We start from the raw sequence: 25,316 nt of genomic DNA, 5'->3' as shown, positions 1-25,316 counted from the left end.
TCTGATGAGGGAGTGTTTTAGCTTTTCCTCATTTCTATCCTGCAGAAAGTGGTGCTGTAATTACAGAACACGATTTGGTTCTTTTGGGAACTTATCTTGCACTCGTAGTTGTAGTAAGATGCAGCAAGAACATATGGAGGAGCTGGTGCTTCTACTCCCTGAAGCTCGTGACCCGTCTGCCACGGAGCCCTTGAGCTGAATTTGAATGAGTGTGCGCCATGGTTAATGTTCTACACATGCACCGTTTATGCCACAAAACAAATCTGATCACTGTTAATTATGAAGCAACTATAATCAGGGCTTCACATCTGTGTAATGTGAAGCTCAGTAGGCTATATTCCAATAATGTATGACTACCTTTGGGTCATAAATTGCAAGCCATATTGTCTAGATAGTAGTTACTGAATTTAAAGTAACTCCTTTGACAGAGGCCTATCACAAGGACATCTTCTTTTCTCCTGGCTTTATTATACTGCATTTTTTTTATCAGCTATTGACCAGAACATTTAAAGCATATGGCATGCATTCATTAAAGACTGTAGCAGAGTGCTCGAGTCTAATGAAACCACTTGAGCCATAAAAAGCAGATTTAGTTAATTCAGATTTTATTCATCTATTTGAAATGCTGGACTGCAACATATTGTCTTGGGTTCTGCTGATGAGCAGTGTAGTGGAACATAGAATCAGTCACTCCCCAGCAAAGATATTTCCTAGCAATGTACTGCAGTTAATAGCATGAGAAAAAATCTAAAATAAAACCTTGTGCCAATCCAATGACAATGACTCTGATTTACAAACAAAACACAATGTGCTTTTAAAAACCACTTTGAACAAATAATAAAAATACAATTATCTTAAATTCTGTTCAGCTAGTAATGTAGCTATATCTTATTCAGATGAATCATATTAGTAATTGTGCTTCATTTAAAATCACAGACATTTAAAGTACGTGTCAATGGCAGTGACAAAGATAATTCTTGCAACCATTAGCAGATTATTAAAATTACCTTCTTTTTCAATCTGTTGCACATGAGGTGGGCAAAGCCTAGGACAGCACATCAACTCTCGCAACAATTGAGGCCCTTAAGTAGTTAAATACAGATGGCTTGAAGGCTGATTCCTGCATCGGTCTCAATTTCAAGGCTGGCAGAATTAGCTCAGGGGCTGTGGGGTAGCCTGACAGACCACTCTTTTTGGATTTCAAGCAAGAAGTGGGGAGGGTGCATGGCCCTTAAGCACACCTTTTCCATTGGGTGCAAATCGAACCTGAGGACTACTTGCCCAAAGATGCTCCATACCCCCATCCAGGCTTTTGTGAAGCTCCTGTCCTCTACTTCCTACAAACCACACTCTGGCTCATGGCTGAGCCACAAAGCCTCCCTTACTTCTCTGTGAACACCTTGCAGTTAGTCGGCCAAAACTGTGAATCTGGGGAGCACCTATATTGCCAGTGTTACTCACTAGTGCCATTGACACATCTGGGACTACAGAGTTGCCAGCCATCAGAATGGTCAATATCTATCTGATGCAGTCCTCCACCCAAGTGAGGGGAGGAAATCCGGTCTCCAGCCAATTAACAGTCCTCAGAATGTTAAATGGCTGTCAAGCTGCCCAGTATGCACAGGGTTGCATTTCATGCTGATTCTTCAGATGGCAGCCACTTGAAAAATCCTGCCCATGATTTCCAATGATAATGGTTCAGCTTTCTATAAGTCATTGCACACATGTTACAGGCAAAAGAGAACCAGCAATGACCAGCAACGTGCAAGTTCACACAGTAACATTTCAACACAAAATTCTGTAAAATTTACTTTAGTGTACTAAAACAAGTATTCTATGTACATACCTTTTTTTAAGAAAGCCATTAAAAGCCAGCTCTCCTGCCAAAAGAAGCCAAGGCCAAAATTTTACTCTCCTCCAAGCAGTTTGGGGAATGGCAAGAAAGTTGGAAAAATACAGCACAAAAATGGAAAATTCAGATTCTTAACATTGAGAAAAAGATCATTGATCTTTGCCTTCAGTTTAAGGGAGCAAGTTCTGAACCTCACTAATGAACAGCAAATATACAAATGTTTCTGTGCACTCATAAACCCATTACAAGCTAATCTCACCTCGTTTCTATGCCACCGGCCATTCTCCACTCCTTCCCAGAAAAACTGGATGGAACCAACACTCAATATGAAAGTCAGAGCAGTTACCTGGAGCAGCAGCTCACCACTTGCTTCTCCAAGTTTTCATCCAACTGTGTCATCACAATTTCCCTGCATGTTCCATGGACACCATCCTCTTCCACCAGAAAATTGGGCAATGCAACATCATTAGCATTACCACATTATTATGGCCACTTTAGCCCTTTGGCCCTTTCAGAATTCACTTTGGCAAGCACAGGCAATTGCGACTTGCATGCTTTTGCCAAGTTGTTTTACCTACAGCGATACACACACATCCCAGACAATGAGCACAGAATGCATCTTATGGTTCATAGTTTATACTTTTGCATACTTGGAGGCTGCCAGTCTCTGTGACAAGCATTGATTGTTAAGTACAGTGGAAGAGATAGGCAGCTTTCACAGTTCACTGAATAGTCAACAGGGTAGAGAAATTGTGATGATAATATCACACCTACATCATGTACCAGTAGCATACAAGGAAAACACTTTGCATATGCATCAACCAATTGGCAACTGGACTAGTATTCACTGGGCTCAAGGACAACTACAATCAATAAGACTGTCACTCCAATCAGTCAAGGGTAATGTTTGATTCAGATCTAGGCATGTGCCAATTTTTCCAGCAATGAGTAAGGGGATAAATTAGGGTGATGTAGATAGAACAATAATTAGTGGTGGTGGATAAGCAGGACAAAAGATTGAGTAAGAAGAACGGAGATTAGGAAGGGTTAGTCATTTTGGGAAAGTGAGAGGCATTGTGTGGCCATGGTGCATTAATTACTGTAGTCCATCATCCTTGATGAGTTGAGTGTGTAATGACAGAATTAAGGTGAGAAGCAGGCCTGAGAGTGTGAGACAGTATAGAAAAGATAGTGGCAATTTCCACTGCAGAGTGCAAAAAAATCATTAATGTTCCTTCTCCACTGCTGTATGTGACTCTCCTTCGAAATTACCATGACCCAGGCCTGGCTGGGTCATTCATTCTGGCTGCTGAAGCAGGGAAAAGCACTGCCCTCCTTTCCACAGCCCCATCCACCAACAATCCCAAATACCTGTGGGAAAACGAAGGAACTAACATGCCTTTCTGTGCTATTGACTTTGAAATAACGGTGTAGGACCACAGTATGAATGGCAGTTCCTAGCTTGCAATGGTTGAAGGGCTGTGGAACTGGGATTTTAATATGACACGCTGCATGAACGTTGCAAAGTCCTGATTTGGATGAGCATCCTGCCTTTCCTGCTGCACAATTCTATGAGATCGCCACCAGAGAGGCCAGCTGCATAATTAATTAGCTAAAGAGAGAATGATGGCATGAGAAAAGTCAACATAGACCAAGGTGGAACACTCACCATGTCACCCAGAAAACACTTTGTCCAAAAAAACTCAGCCTATTAGAGTAAGATGAAAGAAGAAACAGATAAGAAAGAAATTATTTAGAATGTTTAAATAAAGGTGTAAATAGGAGAATTAATAAACATTGTTTGTTAAAAGCAACTTATGACATTTTATTCAACACATGTCAGAGAGGCTCACTGAACCAACAAGGCTATAAACTTTTTCACTGGAGACAGTTACTGAAATGATATTCTCTCTGCCCATACTTGGAGCTCTTGATCTTTCCCTACTCAAACACTTACAATTCATTCTCAAATGATTTTATAGTCTCTATTTTAATAAGTTACTTTTAGCAAAGCATTTTTTTGTTCTAATGATTTCCCTGTGATATTTGTTTTAACTTAGTTTCTCGTTCCTTGCGTATTGGCCTTCAATCTATGGTCATTATGATCATTTCACCAACTAGAATAATGCAAACAATTGTTCACTATACATTTTTTCAAAACTTCCTATAATTTAAAGGCCTCTGTTCTCGTTGAAGCTCAATTTAGAAGCTTTTCTTCATAGAGTCTTACAGGACAGGAGGTGGTCAATGAGCCCTTCGGCCTTTGTTAGTTGTTTGAGTTATTTAATTCAAACCACTTCCCTACTCTTTGCCCACAGCAACACAATTTTCTGTCCCTTTCAAGTATATCTTAATTCATGACCAGAGCCTCTTATTCCTGGTAAGTCTAATAAATTTTGCTGCACAGTTTCCATAATTCCAAAATCCTTACTGTATTTCACTGCCCTGAAAAGCACACAAAAGCCCAACTATAGCTTAACCAATGCTCTGTATAAATTTAGCATAAATTATTTGTCTTTAAAACAAGAATTCATTTGCCTTGCGGCCAATCCAACATGCAAATTCACCTTTAACGATGATTATACCTGCAAAGAATAAAAAGACTTGCATTTTGTAACAAAAACGGAAATAACTAGAACAGTTCAGCAGGTTAACGTTTCACGCCAAGTGAACCTTTCTCAAAACACTTCCTCAGACTGAAATCCAGTCATGGTAGTAAATGTACTCCACTAATTCTCTACACCATTCACCATTCTCCTAACTGAGGTACAACATGCACATCACTGTATCTATTTCAAATAAGAAACTAGTGCAGCAATGTTGAATTTATGACTTTGAGGTCATTGCTTGTTCTACATAGAGATGAGTTGGTGAAGATGGCATGCTAAATTGGTCATCACTTCTGTTTGCTTGCAGATGTGAATGACTATCACACTAAGGGTGAGTCCATAGATGGCTGTATAAATCGATGTTGCTTCTGCAGGCTCTGTTACACTTGGGAGAGAAGGTGGTCGTGGGAAAGTGTGGGAGAGGCATTGGGTGTGGCAGCTGCTTTTTCCCAATGGCAAGTGGTGGCACGGTGGCACAGTGGTTAGCACTGCTGCCTCACAGCGCCAGAGACCCAGGTTCAATTCCCGACTCAGGCGACTGACTGTGTGGAGTTTGCACATTCTCCCCGTGTCTGCGTGGGTTTCCTCCGGGTGCTCCGGTTTCCTCCCACAGTCCAAAGATGTGCGGGTCAGGTGAATTGGTCATGCTAAATTGCCCGTAGTGTTAGGTAAAGGGGTAAATGTAGGGGAATGGGTGGGTTGCGCTTCAGCGGGTCGGTGTGGACTTGTTGGGCCGAAGGGCCTGTTTCCACACTGTAAGTAATCTAATCTAATCTCAAGAAGTTTCGAAAGTTCCTCCTCCACTTTGGTTAGTGTTGGGCCAGTGATTCCCAGGCGTCTGTGGAAATGCCACGCTTCATCAGCGAAGCCTTGAGGGTATCATTGAAGTACTTCCGCTGTCAACCTGGGGCTCACCTGCTGTTTCAGAGCTGGGAGTAGAGCACCTACTTGGAGAGTTTTGTGTCAGTCATGCGGATGACATGCCCAGCCCATCTCAGCTGATCAAGGATTGTCATTGCCTCAATATTTGGAATGTTAAATGTGTTAATACTGCTTTGATGGCGAGAACAGTCAAAATGACTGACTTCCTCACATTAAGTGCAGAGGCTTTCAAAGCAATTTCTCTTTGAATTCATACGGATGACATTACTTTCACTGACTGCAGTTTTGTTTATTAACTCATGGGTCATGGGCATTTCTGGCTGGCCAGCATTAACAGCTCATCCCTAGCTGCCCTTGAGAAGGTGGTGGTGAGCTGCCTCCTTCAACTTCTGCAAATCATGTGCTGTAGGTAGACCCACAATGCTCTTCGGGAGGGAATTCCAGAATTTTGACCTAGTTGCACTGAAGGAACAGCGATTTCCAATCAAGATGGTGAGTGGCTTGGAGAGGAGCTTGCACCTGATGGTGCTCCCAACTGTGTGCTGCCCTTGTCCTTCTAGATGGTGTGATCGTGCGCTTGGAAGACACTGTCTAAGGATCTTTGGCGAAGTTCTGGACTGCAGCTTGTAGAAAATACATACAACTGAGCTTTAGTGGTGGAGGTCGAGAATGCTTGTGGATGTGATGCCAATCACGTAGGCTGTTTTGTCCTTGATGCTTTGTCAAGCTTCTTCAGTGTTGTTGGAGTACACTCATCTAGGCAAGTGCGAAGTATTCCAACACACTCCTGACTTGTGCCTTGCAGATGGTAGACAGGCTTTAGGGAGTCAGGAGCTGAGTAACTCATTGCAGTATTCCGAGCATCTCATCTGCTCTTGTAACCACCGTATTTATAACTTAATGACATTCACTGAGGTTATGCTGCAGTCCTGTTCTATTTAACATCTTTGCCTATGTTTAACTCAAAGCATTGTAAAGGAACAGAGCAAAGACTGCCACTTGGATCTTGACCACATTCACTGAATGAATTTCCTCTGTTCAATATCACTGTTCACACCAATTGCATATTCAGCAGGTGAATTAGCAATGGTTGCAGATTTCTATCAATACAATGGCTTGCGAGCATTATAGTAGGTCATTGTTGCAGATGAATTCAGATTGACTGATAACTCATTGGTGTTGAGAATAAAATATTTTTCTATGAAATCATACATTTTACACACTCAGCATGTAAATTAGCAATCTGAGATGGCTAACAAAAAAAAGTCTTATGCATTTAAAATTACACTACCTGCTGTAGTGCCAGGCAATTAAATGGCAATGCAGTCTGCATCTTACTTATTGTTAATAAGTTTGGGCAGCATGGTGATTCAGTGGCTAGTACTGCTGCCTCACACCACCATGGAGCAGGCACAATTCCAGCTTTGGGTGACCATCTGTGTTGAGTTTTCAGGTTCTGCCATGTCTGTTTGGGTTTCCGCCAGGTGCTCTGGTTTCCTCGCACAGTCCAAAAATGTGCAGGTTAGGTGGATTGGCCAAGCTAAATTGCCCTTTATTGTCCAGGGATGTGCAGGTTAGGATGTGGATTAGCTATGGGAAATGCAGAGGTACAATAGCATCGAAGGCTTGGTCTGGGTGAAATGTTCTTCAGACTTGATGGGCTGAATGACTTCTTTCCGTAATATAGACACTTTTGATTCTATTACATCTGCCGGAGCCCTTTTGCACTGCTGTTCATTTCATATAATTAAAATAATAACACTTCATGACAGATATTTTTTGTCATATTGGCTATCACTGTTTCATACTTAATTTTGACCTGTTTTCACATGCAAGATGTAACTGTCTTATTAATATTAGAGCCTGAGAGACACTAGACTAGTAATCCAACTGCCCAAGGTAAAATTTTGGGGACTGCTAAATCTCATGATCATATTTCATGATATTTGAATTCAGTAAAATGTGGATTTAAAAGCTAATCTAATTGTGACCATGCAAAATCTGGTTCACTGATGTCCTTTGTGGAAGAAAATCTGCCTTCCTTAGCTCGTCTGACCTGCATGTTACTCCAAGCTCACAGCAATGTGGTTGACTTTTTACTCTCAACTCAGTGCAATGATCATTAAAGTTGAGCAACAAATATCAACCTTGCCAGTGATGCCTATGTCCCATGCAAGAATTTTCCAATTTTTAAAATCTGGACTTGCAGCAATTTTCGACACCTATATCTTTGTGTATAGTAGTCACAAATTTAACAACTATCAAGGTAAATTACAAGCACAATACAAGTATTAGGACAGAAATATCTCTAAACTGCTTTAATCACAGAGAAATTGCGACATTTTAATGACTAAATCTGCAAAATATGGAACATCTATAGATTGAGCATCATCTTCCAAGAAAACTGTTCATTCTATACAACACCCATGAACAATTCACATATAGTTGTCTACAATTTTTTTAAGTTAAATCCCAAGAGTCCCAATACTTGATTTTGTATTTTTTTTGTAAACAACTATTTTGTAGCAACAACACCAATATTCAGGGCCCTGAAACTCGAACCATGCAGAAACAAAACCACAATGATAGAGATTTGCAAAGTCATCAGGCACAACTTAAATACAGAGAAGTAATGCATGCCTGAACCAGCTGGCTGACATGCCTCCCCTCACTGAGCAAGGCAGTCTGAAGATCAAGCTTGATTCATTGATCTCACTATAACATTTCAGGTGGGTGGAAGGTGATTGATCAGAAAAGCAATGACTTTCTGATGTACTACAGAATGTGGGTTAAGGATACATTCTGCTGCCCTTATCTCCAGTTGCCTAATTTTCTGGTGGGGACCACTTGCTAGGCTGTATTCACGTGAACAGTTGCTGACTGGAAGAGGTCCATTATTTGCTCGTCAAGCGAGACCAAATTTCAACAGCCTGACACTTGCTTTAGGAAGCTTCCCAAATATATGGAGAAATGTCTGAACTGATCTTTATTAGAGCACTCTTCCTCAATTAGCTGAAGTACCCTAACATGAGTCAAATTCATACAGTCAAATCTAGCAAAATGCTCCTCAATGCATTGTGAACAACATAATGAAACAAACAATGGTGGCAAATGATAAAGTGATCTGGAGAACTATGGCTAACATTGTACTGCTCTACATTAATTATGTCTGTATTTTGATACCATTTGTGACTTCTTAAATTTTTTTATCTTTTATCCTTTTACTTTAACCCGGTGCTCTTTAAATGCATCCCTTCAGCTTGCAGAATGAATAATAGGCTGTAGACTCAGCGCTGAGTGACTCCACAGGTCAGCTAGCAGGAACTGCATTTCCCATCCGTAGCATTTCTCGTGCAACCTCGTTTCCCGGTTGAAAACTGATTACATTTCTCACGTGAATAGTTGGCAGTTGAGAATGTCGACCTCTACTGAGACTTAACCACGAAAAACAATTCTAACAACCAAAATATTTATAATTATTAGTGTACCGTCAAGTTGAAAATGAATTTTAAATTAGATCAGAATATATTTGCCCTGTCAGATGCTATGAATTAGTAATTGGAAGTGCATTGTACAATGGTATGGTTGAAAAATATACTACATATTGATAGTGCCTTTGATGTAAGCAGGTTAAAGAATAACAATAGAGCAAGCATAACCAACCATTCAAACACCCACTGAACAGCTTCTGTAAACACCATGAAATATTTATCAAATATGATGCCCTTTCTGTGTCCTCTCTCCCACCCACACAAACATAAAGGATTTCAATAGGAATCATGCATGTGGACAGTATTGAAATATCAGCTGATTCATTAAGACACTGATTCATTAAATCTACATCACAATTACTGAAACTCTCAAAAGGTTTTCATCACAGAAGGCCAGATTTGTTTTCTTTCTTTTTCTCAGGGATCTCATGGCTACACTCTATAAATTTATCAAGGATACTTTAATGATTCAAACAAGTATTTGGCCAGTAAGGTAATCAGTGTCTAGTTTATAAACCTCTCACCCTAGAATGAGATGAACTTAGGTGTAAACCACACCTTAACATGCAAGAATATAAGCATATGAAAAAGCAGATGAATAGACCATTCAGCTCCTTGAGTCTAGTCCACCATGGGTAATCTGATTGTAACCTCAAATCCACATTCACACCTACCCTACTGGCCAAGAGGGAAATGTCGTCGTCTGCATTAAGCACCAAATCAAAGTCCCAATTGACTACCTCAATGTGTCAGTTGAAGGTTAGAGATCCAAAGCCCTGCTCCTGAAAGAGTAAAATTAACACAATGTCCAAGCAAACATTATCCTCTCATTCATTTAATTCCTTGCTGCTTGTGGATTCCTGTTATTTGGCTGCCACATGGAACGATATCACAATGGGGGCAAAATCAAAATAATTCTCAATACTGGCGAGGTTCAGTAGTGTGAACAAATCCAACAACCAACTGGGGGAGAAGCTATATTTTATTTTTAAAGAGTAAGCTTTCATACTTCTTCCAAGATTCTGATGGCACCGCTAGCACTACCCACTTTGGGATGCAAGCTGTATGGTCAACCGACTTGTTCATATAGTGAAATGCACTTAAACACAATTCAAGACAGGCAAAAGTGAGGACTGCAGATGCTGGAAATCAGAATCTACATTAGAGTGGTGCTGGAAAAGCACAGCTGGTCAGACAGCATCCGAGGAGCAGGAAAATCGATGTTTCGAGCAAAAGCCCTTCATCAGGAATGAAGGCAGGGGGCCTCCAGGGTGGAGAGATAAATGGGAGGGGGGGGTGGGGCTGGGGAGAACGTAGTAAAGAGTACAATAGGTGGATGGGGGGGGTAGGGGATGAAGGTGATAGGTCAGAGAGGAGGGTGGAGCGGATAGGTGGGAAGGAAGATTGGCAGGTAGGATAGGTCATGGAAGGTTGGAACTGAGGTATGGTGGGGGGAGAGGAGATGAGAAAACTGTTGAAGGCCACATTGATGCCCTGGGGTTGAAGTGTTCCAAGGCGGAAGATGAGGTGTTTTTCCTCCAGGTGTCGGGTGGTGAGGAAGTGGCGATGGAGGACGCCCATGACTTACATATCCTTGGCAGCCTAGGAGGGGAGTTGAAATTTTGGGCCACGGGGCGGTGGGGTTGATTCGTGTGGGTGTCCCAGAGATGTTCCATAAAGTACTCTACGAAAAGGCATCCAGTCTCCCCAGAGTAGAGGAGAACGCATTGGGAGCAACGGATACAATAAATGACATTGCTGGATGTACAGGTGTAACTTTGATGGATGCGGAAGGCTCCTTTGTGGCCTTGGATTGAGTTGAGGGAGGAGGTGTGGGCACAGGTTTTGCAATTCCTGCGGTGGCAGGGGAAGGTGCCAGGATGGGAGGGGAAGTTGTTGGGGGTGCGTGGACCTGACCAGGTAGTCACGGAGGGAACAGTCTTTGTGGAAAGCGGAAAGGAGTGGTGGGGGAAAAACATCCCTGGTGGTGGGGTCCGTTTGGAGGCGGCGGAAATGTCGGCAGATGATGCGGTTAATGCGAAGGTTGGTAGGGTGGAAGGTGAGGACCAGGGAGATTCTGTACTTGTTACGGTTGGAGGGATAGGGTTTGAGGGCAGGGGTGCGGGATGTGGATGAGGTGCATTGGAGGGCATCTTCAACCACGTGGGAAGGGAAATTGCGGTCTTTAAAGCAGGCGGCCAACTGGTGTGTTCTGTGGTGGAACTGGTCCTCCTGGGAGCAGATACGGCAGAGGTGGAGGAATTGGGAATACGGGATAGCATTTTTGCAGGAGATAGGGTGGAAAGAGGTGTAATCCAGGTAGCTGTGGGAGTCGATGAGTTTGTAAAAAATGTCAGTGTCAAGTCAGTCGTCATTGATGGAGATGGAGAGGTCCAGGAAAGGATGGGAGGTGTCAGAGATGGTCCAAGTGAATTTAAGGTCAAGATGGAATGTGCTGGTGAAGTTGATGAATTGCTCAACCTCCTCGCGGGAGCACGAGGTGGCACCAATGCAGTCTTCAATGTAGCGGAGGAAGAGGTGAGGAGTGGTACCGGTATAACTACGCAAGATGGACTGCTCTACGTAGTCGACAAAGAGACAGGCATAGTTCGGGCCCAAATGGGTGCCGATGGCTATCCCTTTGGGCTGGAGGAAGTGGTAGGCTTCGAAGGAGAAATTGTTATGGGTGAGGACCAGTTCAGCCAAACAAGTGAGAGTGTCGGTGGAAGGGTACTGTTGGGGACGTCAGGAGAGGAAGAAACAGAGGGCTTGAAGGCCCTGGTCATGGCGGATGGAGGTGTAGACGGATTGGATGTCCATGGTGATCCCAGATATGCCAGGAAAGGATGACCAGCCTGGCCACCAGGGAACATTTAGGTCCTAAAGGTCAAAAACAATGCAAAAGTGGCAGAGGAAACTATAACTCTTATCTTAGGAGCTCAGTGAGAGTGAGATCAAGTCAGAAAGGGTGTGATAAAGCAGAGGAAGAACAATGGTAAATGAGAGGAATTGGAAAGATACCAGGAGGATGGCAGTCAGATCCAGGAAAGGATCAGCAAACATCAAGAAAATATCACCTTTCTGATTCCATGATTCATTTCCCTACAGGCAGTGTTTTAATGACCTCACCAGAACACTCAATGTAACCAATTGATTCCCCACCAAGATTATTTTCTTACAATATTGTTATATGCATCCTTCATTCGTTCTCCTAATAGTACCAGACGTTACGTTCTGATCTCACATCAGGAATCACATGCTCCACAGAAGTCAGCCCTACTTAAACACTCTACAGGATTTTAACAGTCGATTGTCTATTATGCAAGGGTCAATGCTTAGATGTTGTTGTTCCCCTTTGACACTGTCTTATCCTATATACATCTGCTATTTATCCTCTACTCCCATTCTTCATTACTGGACCCATGTGGAAGTGGCCATTGTGAACACCATGATAAGGATTACTTCATTCATCGACTTTTCTATAAGCTTAAGTTAAGCATCATTCATGCATAAAGAATGTAATTCCTGAGCTGGGTGAAAAATATTCTAAACTGTTGAGTGACTCAAGGGAGGAAATAAAAGGGACACTGATAATAATATTCTACTCCTATCAGGTCACAAGGGGAGGTGATACAGGACTGGAGGACAATCAGTGTGCCATATTATTCAAAAAGAGAGAGAAAGGGATCAACCAGGAAACAACAGGCCTGTTGGTCAAACCTCAGTGATGGGGAAAATATAGGATGCAAACCTGAGGTACAGAATTAATCCACACCTGGAGAAGCATGGATTAATTAAGAACAGTCAGCATAGTTTGGTTAAGGAGAAGTTATGAGCAATTTGATGGAATATCTTTAAGAGGTGACCAGGACTGAGATAAAGACCATGCATTCGATGGAGTCTAATTGGACTTCAGTAAGTCTTTTAGATAAGGTCACACATGGGTGATTAACAGCGAAGGTAACAGCCCATGGAATCCAAGGAAATTTGGCTAATTGGATCCAGAATTGGCTAAGTGCCAGGAAGCAGTGGGTGATGGCTGAAGGTTGTTTTTTTGTGACTGGAAGCCTGTATCCAATGGGGTTCTGCAGGAAATGTTGGGGAATGAAGAAGGGTTGATCCGTCAGTTTGTGGATGATTCAGGAGGCGATGACCCAGTGGTACTCTCATTAGACTCACACATCACTCATCGGCAGTTCCTCACAGACAAGGATCTTCCACTGTCAGGGCAAGTCCATGTGTGGCAGTACAGTCCAATGTGGCCTCTGCTAGACTATTATTCCAGAGATCCGAGTCAGTTCTGTGGACCTGGATGCAAACTGTTGTGGAATTTGAAAGTAAACCTGGAATTAAGAGTTCAATGATGGCCATGAAACCACTGTTGATTATCAGGAACATGCATCTGGTTCACTAATGGCCTTTAGGGAAGGAAACTGTTGTTGTTATCCCATCTGGCCATTTTATGATCCTAGAACCACAGCAAAGAGATTGACTCTTCACAGCCCTCTAGGCAATTAGGGATGGGCAATAAATTATAGCTGAAAATGTGTTGCTGGTCAAAGCACAGCAGGCCAGGCAGCATCTCAGGAATAGAGAATTCGACGTTTCGAGCATAAGCCCTTCATCAGGAATAATATAGCCTAGCTCGTGACACCCAAATTTCAAATTGAATACAAGAAAGACATAAAAATTGGTGGTGATCTAATTAGTAAAAAGGATAGCTTAGAATGCAGGAGAATATAGATGGGCTGATCAGTGGCCAATGGAATTCGATCTGAATAAGTAAAAAGTGATTCGCTTGAGCAGGAAAACAAGGCAAGGGAACAGATGATGAAAAGGGGATCAGATGCATGTTGGTGTGCATGTCCATTGGTCCTTTAAGATAGCAAGATAGGTTCATAAGATTACAAGATAGAGAAGCAAAATCAAGCCATTCACCATAGTGAGTCTGCTCCACCATTCGATCATGTTTCTTAACCTATTCTCCTGCTTTCTTCCAGGATCCCTTTATCTCCTTACTAACCAAGAACCTATCTATCCCTCTCTTAAATCCAAGCAATAACATAGTTCCACAGCCTTTTCTAACAATGAGTTCCACAGATTCACCAGCCTCTGGTTGAAGAAATTCCTTCTCCTCACCTCAGTTCTAAAGGGTTGTCCCTTCATTCTGAGGCTGTTCACTTGGGTTGTCTCCTACTAGTGGAAACATCATCTCCATGTCTACTCTTCTCAGGCCTCTCAATATTCTGTCAGTTACAGTGAGATCACCTCTCATCCTTCTCAGGTCCATGGATTACAGACTCAAGAATCCTCAGCCACTCCTCATATGACAAGTCCTTCATCCCTGGGATCATTCTAGGAAACCTCTTTTGGACCCCTCCAACACCAGCATATCCTTCCTCAGATACAGAGCCAAAACCTGCTCATAATATTCCAAATGCGGCTGGACCAGAGCCGTGTACATCCTCAGCAGTTCATCTTTGCTCTCGCATTCTAGCCCTCTTGAAACAAACATTGCATTTGCTTTCCTAACTGCCAACTAAACCTGTATGTTGACCTTAAGAGAATGCTAAACAAGGACTCCTAAATCCCTTTCTGCTTCATATTTCTGAAGCCTTTCCTCATTTGGAAAATAGTCTATGCCTCTCTTCTTCCTATCAAAGGGCATAACTTCACATTTTGCCACATTGCAATCCGTCTGACACTTCTTTCTCCACACAGCAAGCATGTCCATGTCCTTCTGCAGCCTATCTGCTTTCTCAACACTACCTGTCCTTCCAGCTTTTTTGTGTCATCTGCAAACTTAGCAACAATCCTTATCCAGATTGTTAATGTACAACGTGAATAGTTCTTCCAGCACTCATCCCTGCAGAACTCTAGTTGTCACCAGCTGCAATCCTGAAAAAGATCTCTTTATTCCCACTCTGTTCTTTTTGCCAGTCAGCCAATCCTCTATCCATGCCAGTAAAGTACCTTGCCCCGAACTCCATAGTCTCTTATCTTATTTACCAGCCTCCTATGCAGCACGTTGTCATGAATGAAATGAGAAATTATGAGGGGCATAGACGGGATAGACAGGAAGAAATAGAGGGATTGATGACCAGTTGGCATAGGAGCAGAGGAGATGCGAGGATGCAATTTTTCACCCAGTAGATAGTGAGAATCTGGAACACATTGCCTATATGGGTGGCAGAAGCCATCGCAAAATCTGAAAAGTATTTAGATATGCACTTTGTATGTATGGGTCAACTGCTGGATTAGGAAGTGGGATTAGAATAGTTAGGTGCGTGTTTTTGACCAGTGCAGATACAATGGGCCGAAGGGCCTCTTTTCCATGCTCTAGACCTGTATGATTCTCTGCATTTACCTTTATTGCCCTGTTGCATGTAAACAAGCTCCATTTTCAGCTTGGTATACCTTCTATCAGAAATGAATTATAGAGTCATAGAGATGTACAGCATGGAAACAGACCATGGTCTAACCCGTCCATGCCGGCCAGATATCCCAACCCAATCTAATCCCACCTGCCAGCATCCATCTCAGGTCCCTCCAAACCCTTCCTATTCATATACCCATCCAAATGCCACTTAAATGTTGCAATTGTACCAGCCTCCGCCACTTCTTCTGGCAGCATATTCCATACACGTACCACCCTCTGTGTGAAAATGTTGCCCTTTTCTATCTTTCTCCTCTCACCCTAAACTTATGCCCTCTAGTTCTGGACTCCCCGACCCCAGGGAAAAGACTTTGCCTATTTACCCTATCCATGCCCTCCATAATTTTGTAAACCTCTATAAGGTCACCCCTCAGCCTCCAACGCTTCAGGGAAAACAGCCCCAGCCTGTTCAGCCTCTCCCTATAGCTCAAATCCTATAACCCTGGCAACATCCTTGTAAATCTTTTTCTAAACTTAAGTGTACTTCTGGCTTTTCAGTGTCATTTCAGAATTAAATCACTTTTACACCATGAAATATAATCTAAATTTAAGGTTTAAAAAAGAACCGAAATAGAAAATCTCACCTGCTTTTAAATAACTCAAAAATTAACCAGAACAGAGATGTACATGTAATATCATACAAATATCTTGATCTCTTCAACTTTACTTTGTCCGTGAAGTTTGTTACTCCTGTATATATATGGTAGAGTTTTGTTGAATAGTTCCCAGAGTAGGGTTGCAAGAGCAGCCAATACCAATGTAAAGGAAGGCCTGGAACATGCTAGCTCTGATTTTCCAACTGCAACTTGCCATTCACTCCTATCGTTTCACTATGGAATTTTCTACCCTGTTAATATTTTAGTTTGGTCAGATACAACAAACTACTATTAGCATCCAGTACCTTACCTGCTCCAAACAATCAGCAGTAGTCCTAATTGTCACTGTTTGCTTAGAATCTAAAGCCTGCTGTAGCTTTCCAAGAAGCTGGTTTATCTGTTGCTCCTTATGATATAGTTGAGCTGTCAAGGAGAGGTGTTTTTGATGATGCTGTGCCTCACTGGATTTCAATGCTTCATATCGCACGTTCAGCTCACTGTAGTGCTGACATAAAAATGTATATCATCAGTACAGAATATTCAGGTAGACACAAGAGAATCATACGCAAAATAATTCCTGCAAGGGAAAAAAGTCAGCACTTGATAAAGTCTTTTTCTTTCTTAAAATACCGCAAGGATAGATCAAGACAAAAGCACAGGCACACAGCTGGAGATCAAGACGACAGAAACCTTTTACAGAATAAATAATCAATGGGAGAATGTGTAAAAGAAAAAAAACAAGAACAACTACCACTTATGTAGAATCTTTCATGACCACCAGACATCTAACCCTATAACACGCAGGTGAGATTTTCCATTTTGGTTCTTTTTTAAACCTTGAATTTAGATTATATTTGATGGTGCAATAGAGATTTAATTCTAGAAACTGGCAAGATCATGTGTAACACTTTTTTTTTAATATCCTATCCAACTTTAGTCTCCATTAAAATCACTGTGACAATGAAGTCTAATGAAAGCAAAGAAAATGGAATAGAACATATATTCCTACTTGGGAGAAAAGAATAGTTTGACAATTGAAGCCTGTACGATATCTGTACACTTTAGTGAGAGGTGCCTCAAAAGGCTTCTCTAAAAACATCATCCCAATTTAGCATATTCCAAACTGCATGGAGAACAGAAACAACAGTCATATAGCATGGAAACAGACCCTTCTGTCCAATTAGCCTGCACCAACTGGTTTCTGGTTTGAATTTGAAATCTGTTTTTTGTCTCTAAGATGGCACTGGTGAATGGTGGCGTTGTACACTCTTCATTGTACTCCTGTACTTGTGTTCTTGAGTAGACATGACAATAAAACCTAATTCTATTTTTAACCAAATGTCATTCAAATGTTATAACTATACTTGCATCCATCACTTCTTCTGGCATTTCATTCCTCATACCAACCACTCTCTATGTAAAAAGTTGCCCCTCATGTCCTTTTTAAATCTTTCTCCACTCACCTTAAAAATATGGCCCTTAGTTTTGAACTCCCCCACACGAGGGAAATGACCTTTGCTATTCACCTTATCTATACTCCTCATGATTTTATAAACCTCTATAAGGTCATCCCTCAACCTCCCACGCTCCAATGAAAAAAGTCCCAGCCTATCCAGCTTATCTTTATAACTCAAACCTTCCATTCCTGCCAACACTCTAGTAAATCTTCTCTGAACCCACTCCAATTTAATAATATCCTTCCTAAAACAGCGTGACCAGAACTGTATACAGTACTCCAGAACAGGCCTCATCTAGGTCCTGTACAACCTCAACATGACATTCTAACTCCAATAGTCAAGGGTCTGAGCAATGAACACAAGCCTCTAAACTACCCTGTCTACATGTAATGCAAATTTCAAAGTCTTATGTACTTGAACCCCTCGGTCTCTCTGTTCTACAACATTACCCAGCACCCTATCATTAACTACGTATGCCCTTATTTGTTTTACCAAAATGCAATACCTCACATTTATGCAAATTAAATTCCATCTGCCACTCCTCAGCCCATTGACCCAATTGAATATTATACCACCTGGCTTGTAACTTGCATAACGTTAATCCTTTGGTTCAGAAAATTTGGACAATTTTAGAAATGTTAGAGAGAAAGCTATTACATAGTTGTCTCCATCTATCGCTCTTTCTCTCTAATAAAACCACTACACATTTGAACAATACAATTCAAAGGGATGCAAAAACATGCTGCTTTAACTTTCAAGAACAAAGTTCAGTTCGTCAGACTGATCTCAAAATAAATGTTGGTGTAAGTCAGAATTACTTAAGTGCTTATTTTAAAAATAGATACTGTTTTTACAAAAATATCAATTCAGGAGTTCAATTATTTTATCTTATGAACAGATTGCAGATAAGGTTCCAATGAACTGAAAGGAATAAAAATTAGATGTGGCCTACAACAAAACAAGTGATCTGTCCATCACATTAACCCCATATCATGAAACTGAAAATCCATGATGTGATTTGCCAAACACCTTATAATTCTTAAACATTTGCAAATTCTTTTTATTTACACAAATTGTACCACATACCTTTTGATAAGACCTAGACTCCAAGGCATGAGCATCTTCCTGATTCCTCAGGACTTTCTGCGTATCCAGGTTGAGGGCTTGTAGCTGCTTGATGACCTCAGCTTGCTGGGCTGCATGTTCAATGCTTTCCTTGTATAAACACTGTAAATCCTGTAACTCCTTCCTGTTATTTGCAAAGAAAAGATAAAAAGACAGTTGCAAAATAGGGAAGGCCAATCCGAAATTCAACAATCCAAGTATGTGGCATCAGCCTTGTTATCCCGATGACCAAAACATTTTCTGCTACCATCTCAATTTAAACATTGTTGAAATATAAGAAATGTTGCTGAAGCTTTTTTGTCATATACATCAGGACAAACACAAAAATGTTAAATTTCAAATGACCGCGTTAACACTATAGGAGAACAAGTGCTGACTTATTGGTCAGCCAATTTGGATTGAGCAAGCATTGCTATGGAGGAAGCAAGCGGGAATTACAGGCTCCACAAATTGCTAGATGATTTTTTTTTAAAAGTCATGTTTTTTTCTGTTTGCAGAAAACATGCCCCTACATATGAATGGATATCATTTCTTGCTTCTTCTTAGGTTGTTCCTCAAGACTGAGGATAGATTTTTTTCTCACTCCGTAGTTGTGGCTCCTCAGTTGACGACATAGTCCAAAACCGCATAAGAAAACTGTTGAGGCAAATGGTAGTAAATGAGGAGGGTGGGTAGAAGGCTCAGGTTTTCCCATGTTTCTTCCACTGTTCACATTTGGCCTCCACCAGGCTGTGTTGGGGATGGTTGAAATGGTTGACCGTCACATACTTCTTCTCCAATTTGGGAAGTTTTGGGCAAGAGTTGGAAGTCTTTCAAGATGTCCTTGAGGCATTTTTTCTGGCCTCCTCTGAAGCTCGGAGTGGAGAGATTGTTTGGAAGTCTTGTGTAATGCATATGAACAATGTGGTTAACTCAATGCAACTGATTGAACATAACTGGTGTCATTGCCTCAGTGCTGGAGATGCTAGCAGCAAAGAGAACACTGATACTGGAGTGTTCATCCTGACATTCAATTGGCAACATTTTGTAAAGACATCGCAAGTGATAGCTCTCCATGTGTCGGCTGTACATTGTCAATATCTTCAAAGCATAGAGAAATGTAGTTACAATGTCACTCTGTCTGACATAATCAGTTCCAGATGTAAGGTCTTTATCATCAAACAATCTGTTCCTCAGATAGCCAAAAACTGAAGTGGTGTAAAGTTTAATTTGAAATGATAAGAGTTCATCCAATTGTCCAGTAGCTCACCATGGAACTTAATAAATAATGGGCACATTTTTGTGGGAGGGGCATGCAGATTTTGTAAATGCTCACAGCATTTTGCTGTGATGATTATGTCCACTGAGGCTATTGATAGGGGAATCCACATTGTGACTCTGGTAGAAACTAACCACCAGAAAGATGCTATTGAGGACCATTTTTGCAATAATCTTCCCTGTGGTGGACAGTCATTACCACAATCTGTAATTACTGCCATCAATCTTATCTCCTTTCTTGAAAATAGTCACAATTACGACAGCTCAAGATTCGATTCGAGTGCCAGGAATGCCTACCTCTCATACTGCAGCAGGGATTCTGGTCGCACTGACAACCTTGTTGAATATCTTTTTCAGCCTCATGACAGGGTGGGTTCTCTAAAATGGTGGCAGGTAGGATGCTGTGGAAAACAGTAAAGATCACTCAGGTTCAGGATCAAGTTCTTGTTGAGCAGATATTCAAAGTGTTTCTTCTAACAAATGCTGACTGCCTGTGTCCTTCATGAGTGTCACTGCATTCTCAGCTCTCAGTGGAATAGGCTCCTGGATGCTAGAGCCATTGTGGTCTTGACTGTACTGAAGAATTCATGCACATCATGGCTGTCAGTGAGTTGCTGAATTTTGTATGCCTCCTTCCACCCACTACCTTTTCTTCAGATTCTTGTTGTACATTTGTTTGTAGACCTTCTTTGGGTTTTGGTGAATCTTGCAGTTCATGAATGTCATGTGCCTGCACTTTAGTCCCTGCTGGATCTCCTGGTCATTCTCTTCATGTAGTATTTTAGGACTGGATTTTCCAAAGACTGGCAATCGCAATCTCTGGCAGATTGTTACTCAGATTCTTCATTTTCTGGAAGAAAGGAACTCTGCATTTCTGAGAGAAAATTCTGCTTAGGGGCTACCTCAAAAATCTAAAGCCAATTTCCATTCTGACAGTTCTTTTGTAAAGCAGAACTGTCAAACAAGATAAACCACAAACATTTTCACAGCTGTTGCAGTATTCAGAAATTTTAAGTTGACAGCTGCTGTCAAGCTTTATATAGGTAACATAAACGTGATGTTAGGATGCTGGGAGGGTATGGTGCCAGATGAATAGGATTTTAGAATGCAGGTAAGTAAGGTGCCAACTGAGAAGGGTGCAGGGTAACAGGTTTCGGATACCATATAAGGAAGAGGCAAGGTGACAGCTGTGGAAGGGTAGATTACCAGGTCTGTAGATGCTAAATGGACAGCAGGTAGAGTGCCTTGTGGGTCAGATGCCAGGATGTAAGTAACAAGCCAAGTGGTGCATTATTTCAATCAGAATGGATGGGAGAATTGCATCCAGTTTGAGGGTGTGGATGCAGGTTTTCAGATCTGTCAAGTTTGGAGATCAGGTCTGCTGGAAGGGGGAGAGTGGTATCAGATCAGGTCCAACAACAGCAGCGGAGGATGCATCAGGTCAGGCAGTGGATGAGGGTATGATCGTGTCCAGAAAGAGTGTCAGGTCAGCTCCTGTGGGGCGTGTCAGGTGGGGGTTGTGCAGGAGCCTGGGAGAGATGAGGTTGGGGTGTGTGCAATGTATGACCTATATTGTGTCATGACTCTGGAGTTAGACTACATATTTTTCCGAAATAGCTACTTCACTTAGTTTCATCGGAACTCTCCAATTTAAATGGGGACTTTCAGAGGGTTCCAAAGAGGGACTGCTCAGAGGAAAATTCAGTTTCCCAGATAAATCCTTTGGAATGTGCTATGATGGGAATTCTGCAGGGTCACCACACGCAACTCATATCTACGTTAAAATAACAATTGGCCAGTGGCAAATCCAGATGAAAATTTCCTTGTAGAGAAACCAAAAGTCTCCTGCAAATAGTAAATATGATGGATTCATGGGAGGACCATGTGCTCTGGGCATTCTGTCATTTCAAACAAGTATAAATAAGCTGCATTTGAGCTCAACTGATCGGCTTATCAGTTATTATAAAAGTTGTTTTCTCACTCAGAATGGTTCTGCAACTGCTGCCTAATTGTGGAACAGCACTAACAGCGATTGTTTGATTTTAAGTTTTCCATGTAAGGCATGGTTGAGTATCGTGTGCCTATTTAGAACAACTGAAGGAACATGCTGTTTGATTCAATCATTGGGATATATGACCTGCGTACCTGTCATCACATGGATATTCATGCATGACATTGCTTAATTGTGTGGTAGAAAGAACATCTATTTACATTGACCACACCATCCTACAAGTGGAAAATGGCACTCACTGCCACTGCAGAATGCAACCGTAAAACATCTTGCTTAAGCTTTTATTCAAACTTTTAAGCTATTTAGACCAGGTACATTTCAGGTCCAGAGGTCCAGGAGATTTTGAGATGCCAAAGATAGGGTAAACAATGACATGTGGCAGAACATGTTGTCAATGAACTTGGGATGCATCTTGGTCCTCACTACTTTCTCCATAGCAAAACCATTTGGAGTCGATTGGCCTACCTCCTGTAATAGAAATCGTTCTGACCATTTTAAATTTGGTATTGTTCCATTTGTCCTGATGCATGTGAGACACAAAACTCAGTTGTATGCATACTGCTGAAAAGAGACACACTTCTGCACTATCGAGTGAAAGTCAATTAATTTCCTTTCATAAATATAAACATTGTATGCATCGAATTGAATTTATTCCTTCAATATTCAAAAATCATACATTTTAGATAGCTATTGAAAGAATCTATTATTGCTTGCAGTGGATGTAGATTAGATTAGATTACTTACAGTGTGGAAACAGGCCCTTCGGCCCAACAAGTCCACACCGACCCGCCGAAGCGCAACCCACCCATACCCCTACATTTACCCCTTACCTACGGGCAATTTAGCATGGCCAATTCACCTGACCCGCACATCTTTGGACTGTGGGAGGAAACCGGAGCACCCGGAGGAAACCCACGCAGACACGGGGAGAATGTGCAAACTCCACACAGTCAGTCGCCTGAGTCGGGAATTGAACCCGGGTCTCTGGAGCTGTGAGGCAACAGTGCTAACCACTGTGCCATGTAGGAACACAACAATTCCACCGAACAAAGTATGTTTTGAAAGTTGTCGCTGGATAGAAAAACGTTTGATGTGTATATTAAAAAAAAATGACTCTAATTGACATCTCTTTCTGGCTCTAACACTTATGTAAATACTAAGCAAAAGGCACTACAAAATAACATTACACATTCAAATACATTTCACAGTCTCTAAACACCAATCAAAAACATTTCTAATTCTTCACCATTGTACTTCATCACCTCTCAAAAGATTCTCATTCTGAAAAAAGGAATCAAAACTGTATTCATGACTTTCTTTTCTAAAATCTTTCGGAACAACCATGTTATTTCCAAGATCCGAGATTGCATGTGCATTGGTCTGTCCTGGGCTTTCTCTTAACGTAGTTAGCATAATGACTGTATTTCAAAGTCTTGTTTATATGTTTCAATGCTGATCTAAATATGTTTCAATTTCATGTGATGATGTAAAGTTGTGGCTAATATATACTAATCGAGCATAATTTATTGAACAGCAAAAAATAAAATTTCTTTCACAGAAAACAAAAGCAATCATGCACAGACACATCGACTCAGCACCAACAAAACTACTCAATCTACACTTGCCCCACTTTCCAGTGCTTAGCCCGTTCTCTTGAACGTTATAATATTTCAAGTGCTTGTCCATGTTTTAAAAGGTAGAGTGCTGGGTAGTGCTGTCAAACAGAGGCCTGGGGGTTCAAATGCATCGTTCATGGAAAGTTGCAGCACAAGTAGACAAAGCAGTAAACAAGTCATGAGAACAATTGCCTTCATTTCTCAGACCACTGAGTTTATGAGTTGGGAAGTCATGTTGCGGTTATACGTGAAGTTCAAGAGGCCTGTGGAGTACTGTGTACTGTTCTGCTTGCCCTGCTTTAGAAAGGATATTATTAAATTGAAGAGGGGGCAGAAAAGACTTACCAGATTGTTGCCAGGACTGGAGGGTTTGAGTTATAAGGAGAGGCTGGATAAGCTGGGACTTTTTTCACTGAAGCATAAGAGGTTTAGGGGTGAGCATTTAGAGGTTTATAAAATCATGCTGACCATAGATAAGGTGAATAGCAAAGAATTTTTTCCTAGGAATGGGGGTGCTGCCTTCTTACTGACTCTTTAATTATCCACCCTGTCCAGATCCCTCATAATCTTATGCACCTCAATCAGGTCACCTCTCAGCCTTTTTTGTTATAAAGAAAACAAACTGAGGTTATTCAGCCTCTCTTTAAACCTAAGCTGTTCATCCCCAACAATGTTCTTTAAATCTCCTCTGCACTCCTCCAAAGCAATGAGATTCCTCCATTGGTATATGGAATTGTAAACAGTACTCCAAATGTGGTCTAATCAAAATTTTGATTAGTTCCAGCATAACACTCTTGTGCTTACAACCGAAACCACCGATAAAGGCAAGTATAAATGCTAGATAGAAAAATATTTTGTAAGAAATTATATTTAAATATTTGGCACTTTGGGAAATAATACTGATCAATCACTGGTATGATAGCATAACAGACATATGACAGAAAGGGTAATCTAGACATCAGCGATAACACCCAGAGACATGCCTCCTGCGGAAATTAAATTTAATTAACTAAATAAATCTAAGAAAAATATAAGTACTGTATCGGTAATGGTGATGAAGAAACTTCCTACATTGGGGATGAGATTCGTCTTTGCAGCATTTTCCTTTAGAAAATTTATCACCCTCATCCTGTCTGGCCTATATGTGATTCCAAATCCACAGTAAAGTGGATGAGTCAAAAAAACTTCTGAAATGCCTTACACAAGTTTCTCAATTGTGTTTAATAAAGTTACTCACAGGGTAATTAAGCATAGGAGCTAAGTTTTAGCCTTGTCAGCGATGCACACACCCTGGGAAAGAATAAATAGAAAATGGGTTGAATCCATTTATTCTGTAAAAATAAGTCTGTTGGCAAACTTATCTTAAAATTCAGTCAGTGGATGTGGATGTCACTTGCTAGCCTAGAATTTGTTGCCCGTTCTAAATTGGCCAGAATAAAGAGGAGTGAGCATGTTCTTAAGCTACTGCTCTCTTTGGAGCTTAGAGGCAGCCAAATTGCTATGAGAAAATTGCTATTCCAGAATTTGACCAAGTAACAGTGAAAAAGTAGTGATACGGTTCCACATCAGAAAAGACAGGTAGTTTGGAAGGGAACTTACAGGTGGTATTGTTCCCATGCATCTGCTGATCTTTTCCTTCTCAATGGCAGACGGTCATGTAATTGGAAGGTGCTGTCCATAGGAGTTTGGTGAACACATCTTGTAGATGGTGCAAACCTTTGTAACGGAGCATCAGTGGTGGAGGGAGTCAGTAATGGAGATGGCAGATAGAATGCCAATTAAACATATGCTTTGCCCTAATGATGTCAAGCTTCTTCAGTGTTGTTGGAGTTGAACTAGCCAGATATGTAAAATATTCCATCACACTCCTAATGGATGGTAGGAGAAAGTGAGGTCTGCAGATACTGGAGATCAGAGCTGAAAATGTGTTGCTGGAAAGGCGCAGCAGGTCAGGCAGCATCCAAGGAACAGGAGATTCGACATT

The 25,316-nt window shown here is 41.3% G+C and overlaps 1 protein-coding gene across 1 annotated transcript in view; it reads right to left on the bottom strand.

The window, feature by feature from the left end:
- The window catches only part of cntln (centlein, centrosomal protein), a 454,938-nt gene that overhangs the window by 323,865 nt on the left and 105,757 nt on the right, over positions 1-25,316 (bottom strand). Inside the window, exons 8-9 of the mRNA XM_060846250.1 lie at positions 18,410-18,568; positions 16,177-16,371 (exon numbers count right to left, since the gene is read on the bottom strand). Of these exons, the coding sequence (XP_060702233.1) occupies positions 16,177-16,371; positions 18,410-18,568 (354 nt within the window). The remainder of the gene's footprint in view (positions 1-16,176; positions 16,372-18,409; positions 18,569-25,316) is intronic.

This window comes from Hemiscyllium ocellatum, chromosome 2, assembly GCF_020745735.1.
Source record: "Hemiscyllium ocellatum isolate sHemOce1 chromosome 2, sHemOce1.pat.X.cur, whole genome shotgun sequence".
NCBI classification, from domain to species: domain Eukaryota; kingdom Metazoa; phylum Chordata; class Chondrichthyes; order Orectolobiformes; family Hemiscylliidae; genus Hemiscyllium; species Hemiscyllium ocellatum.
This window is presented reverse-complemented; position numbering and strand designations above follow the sequence as displayed.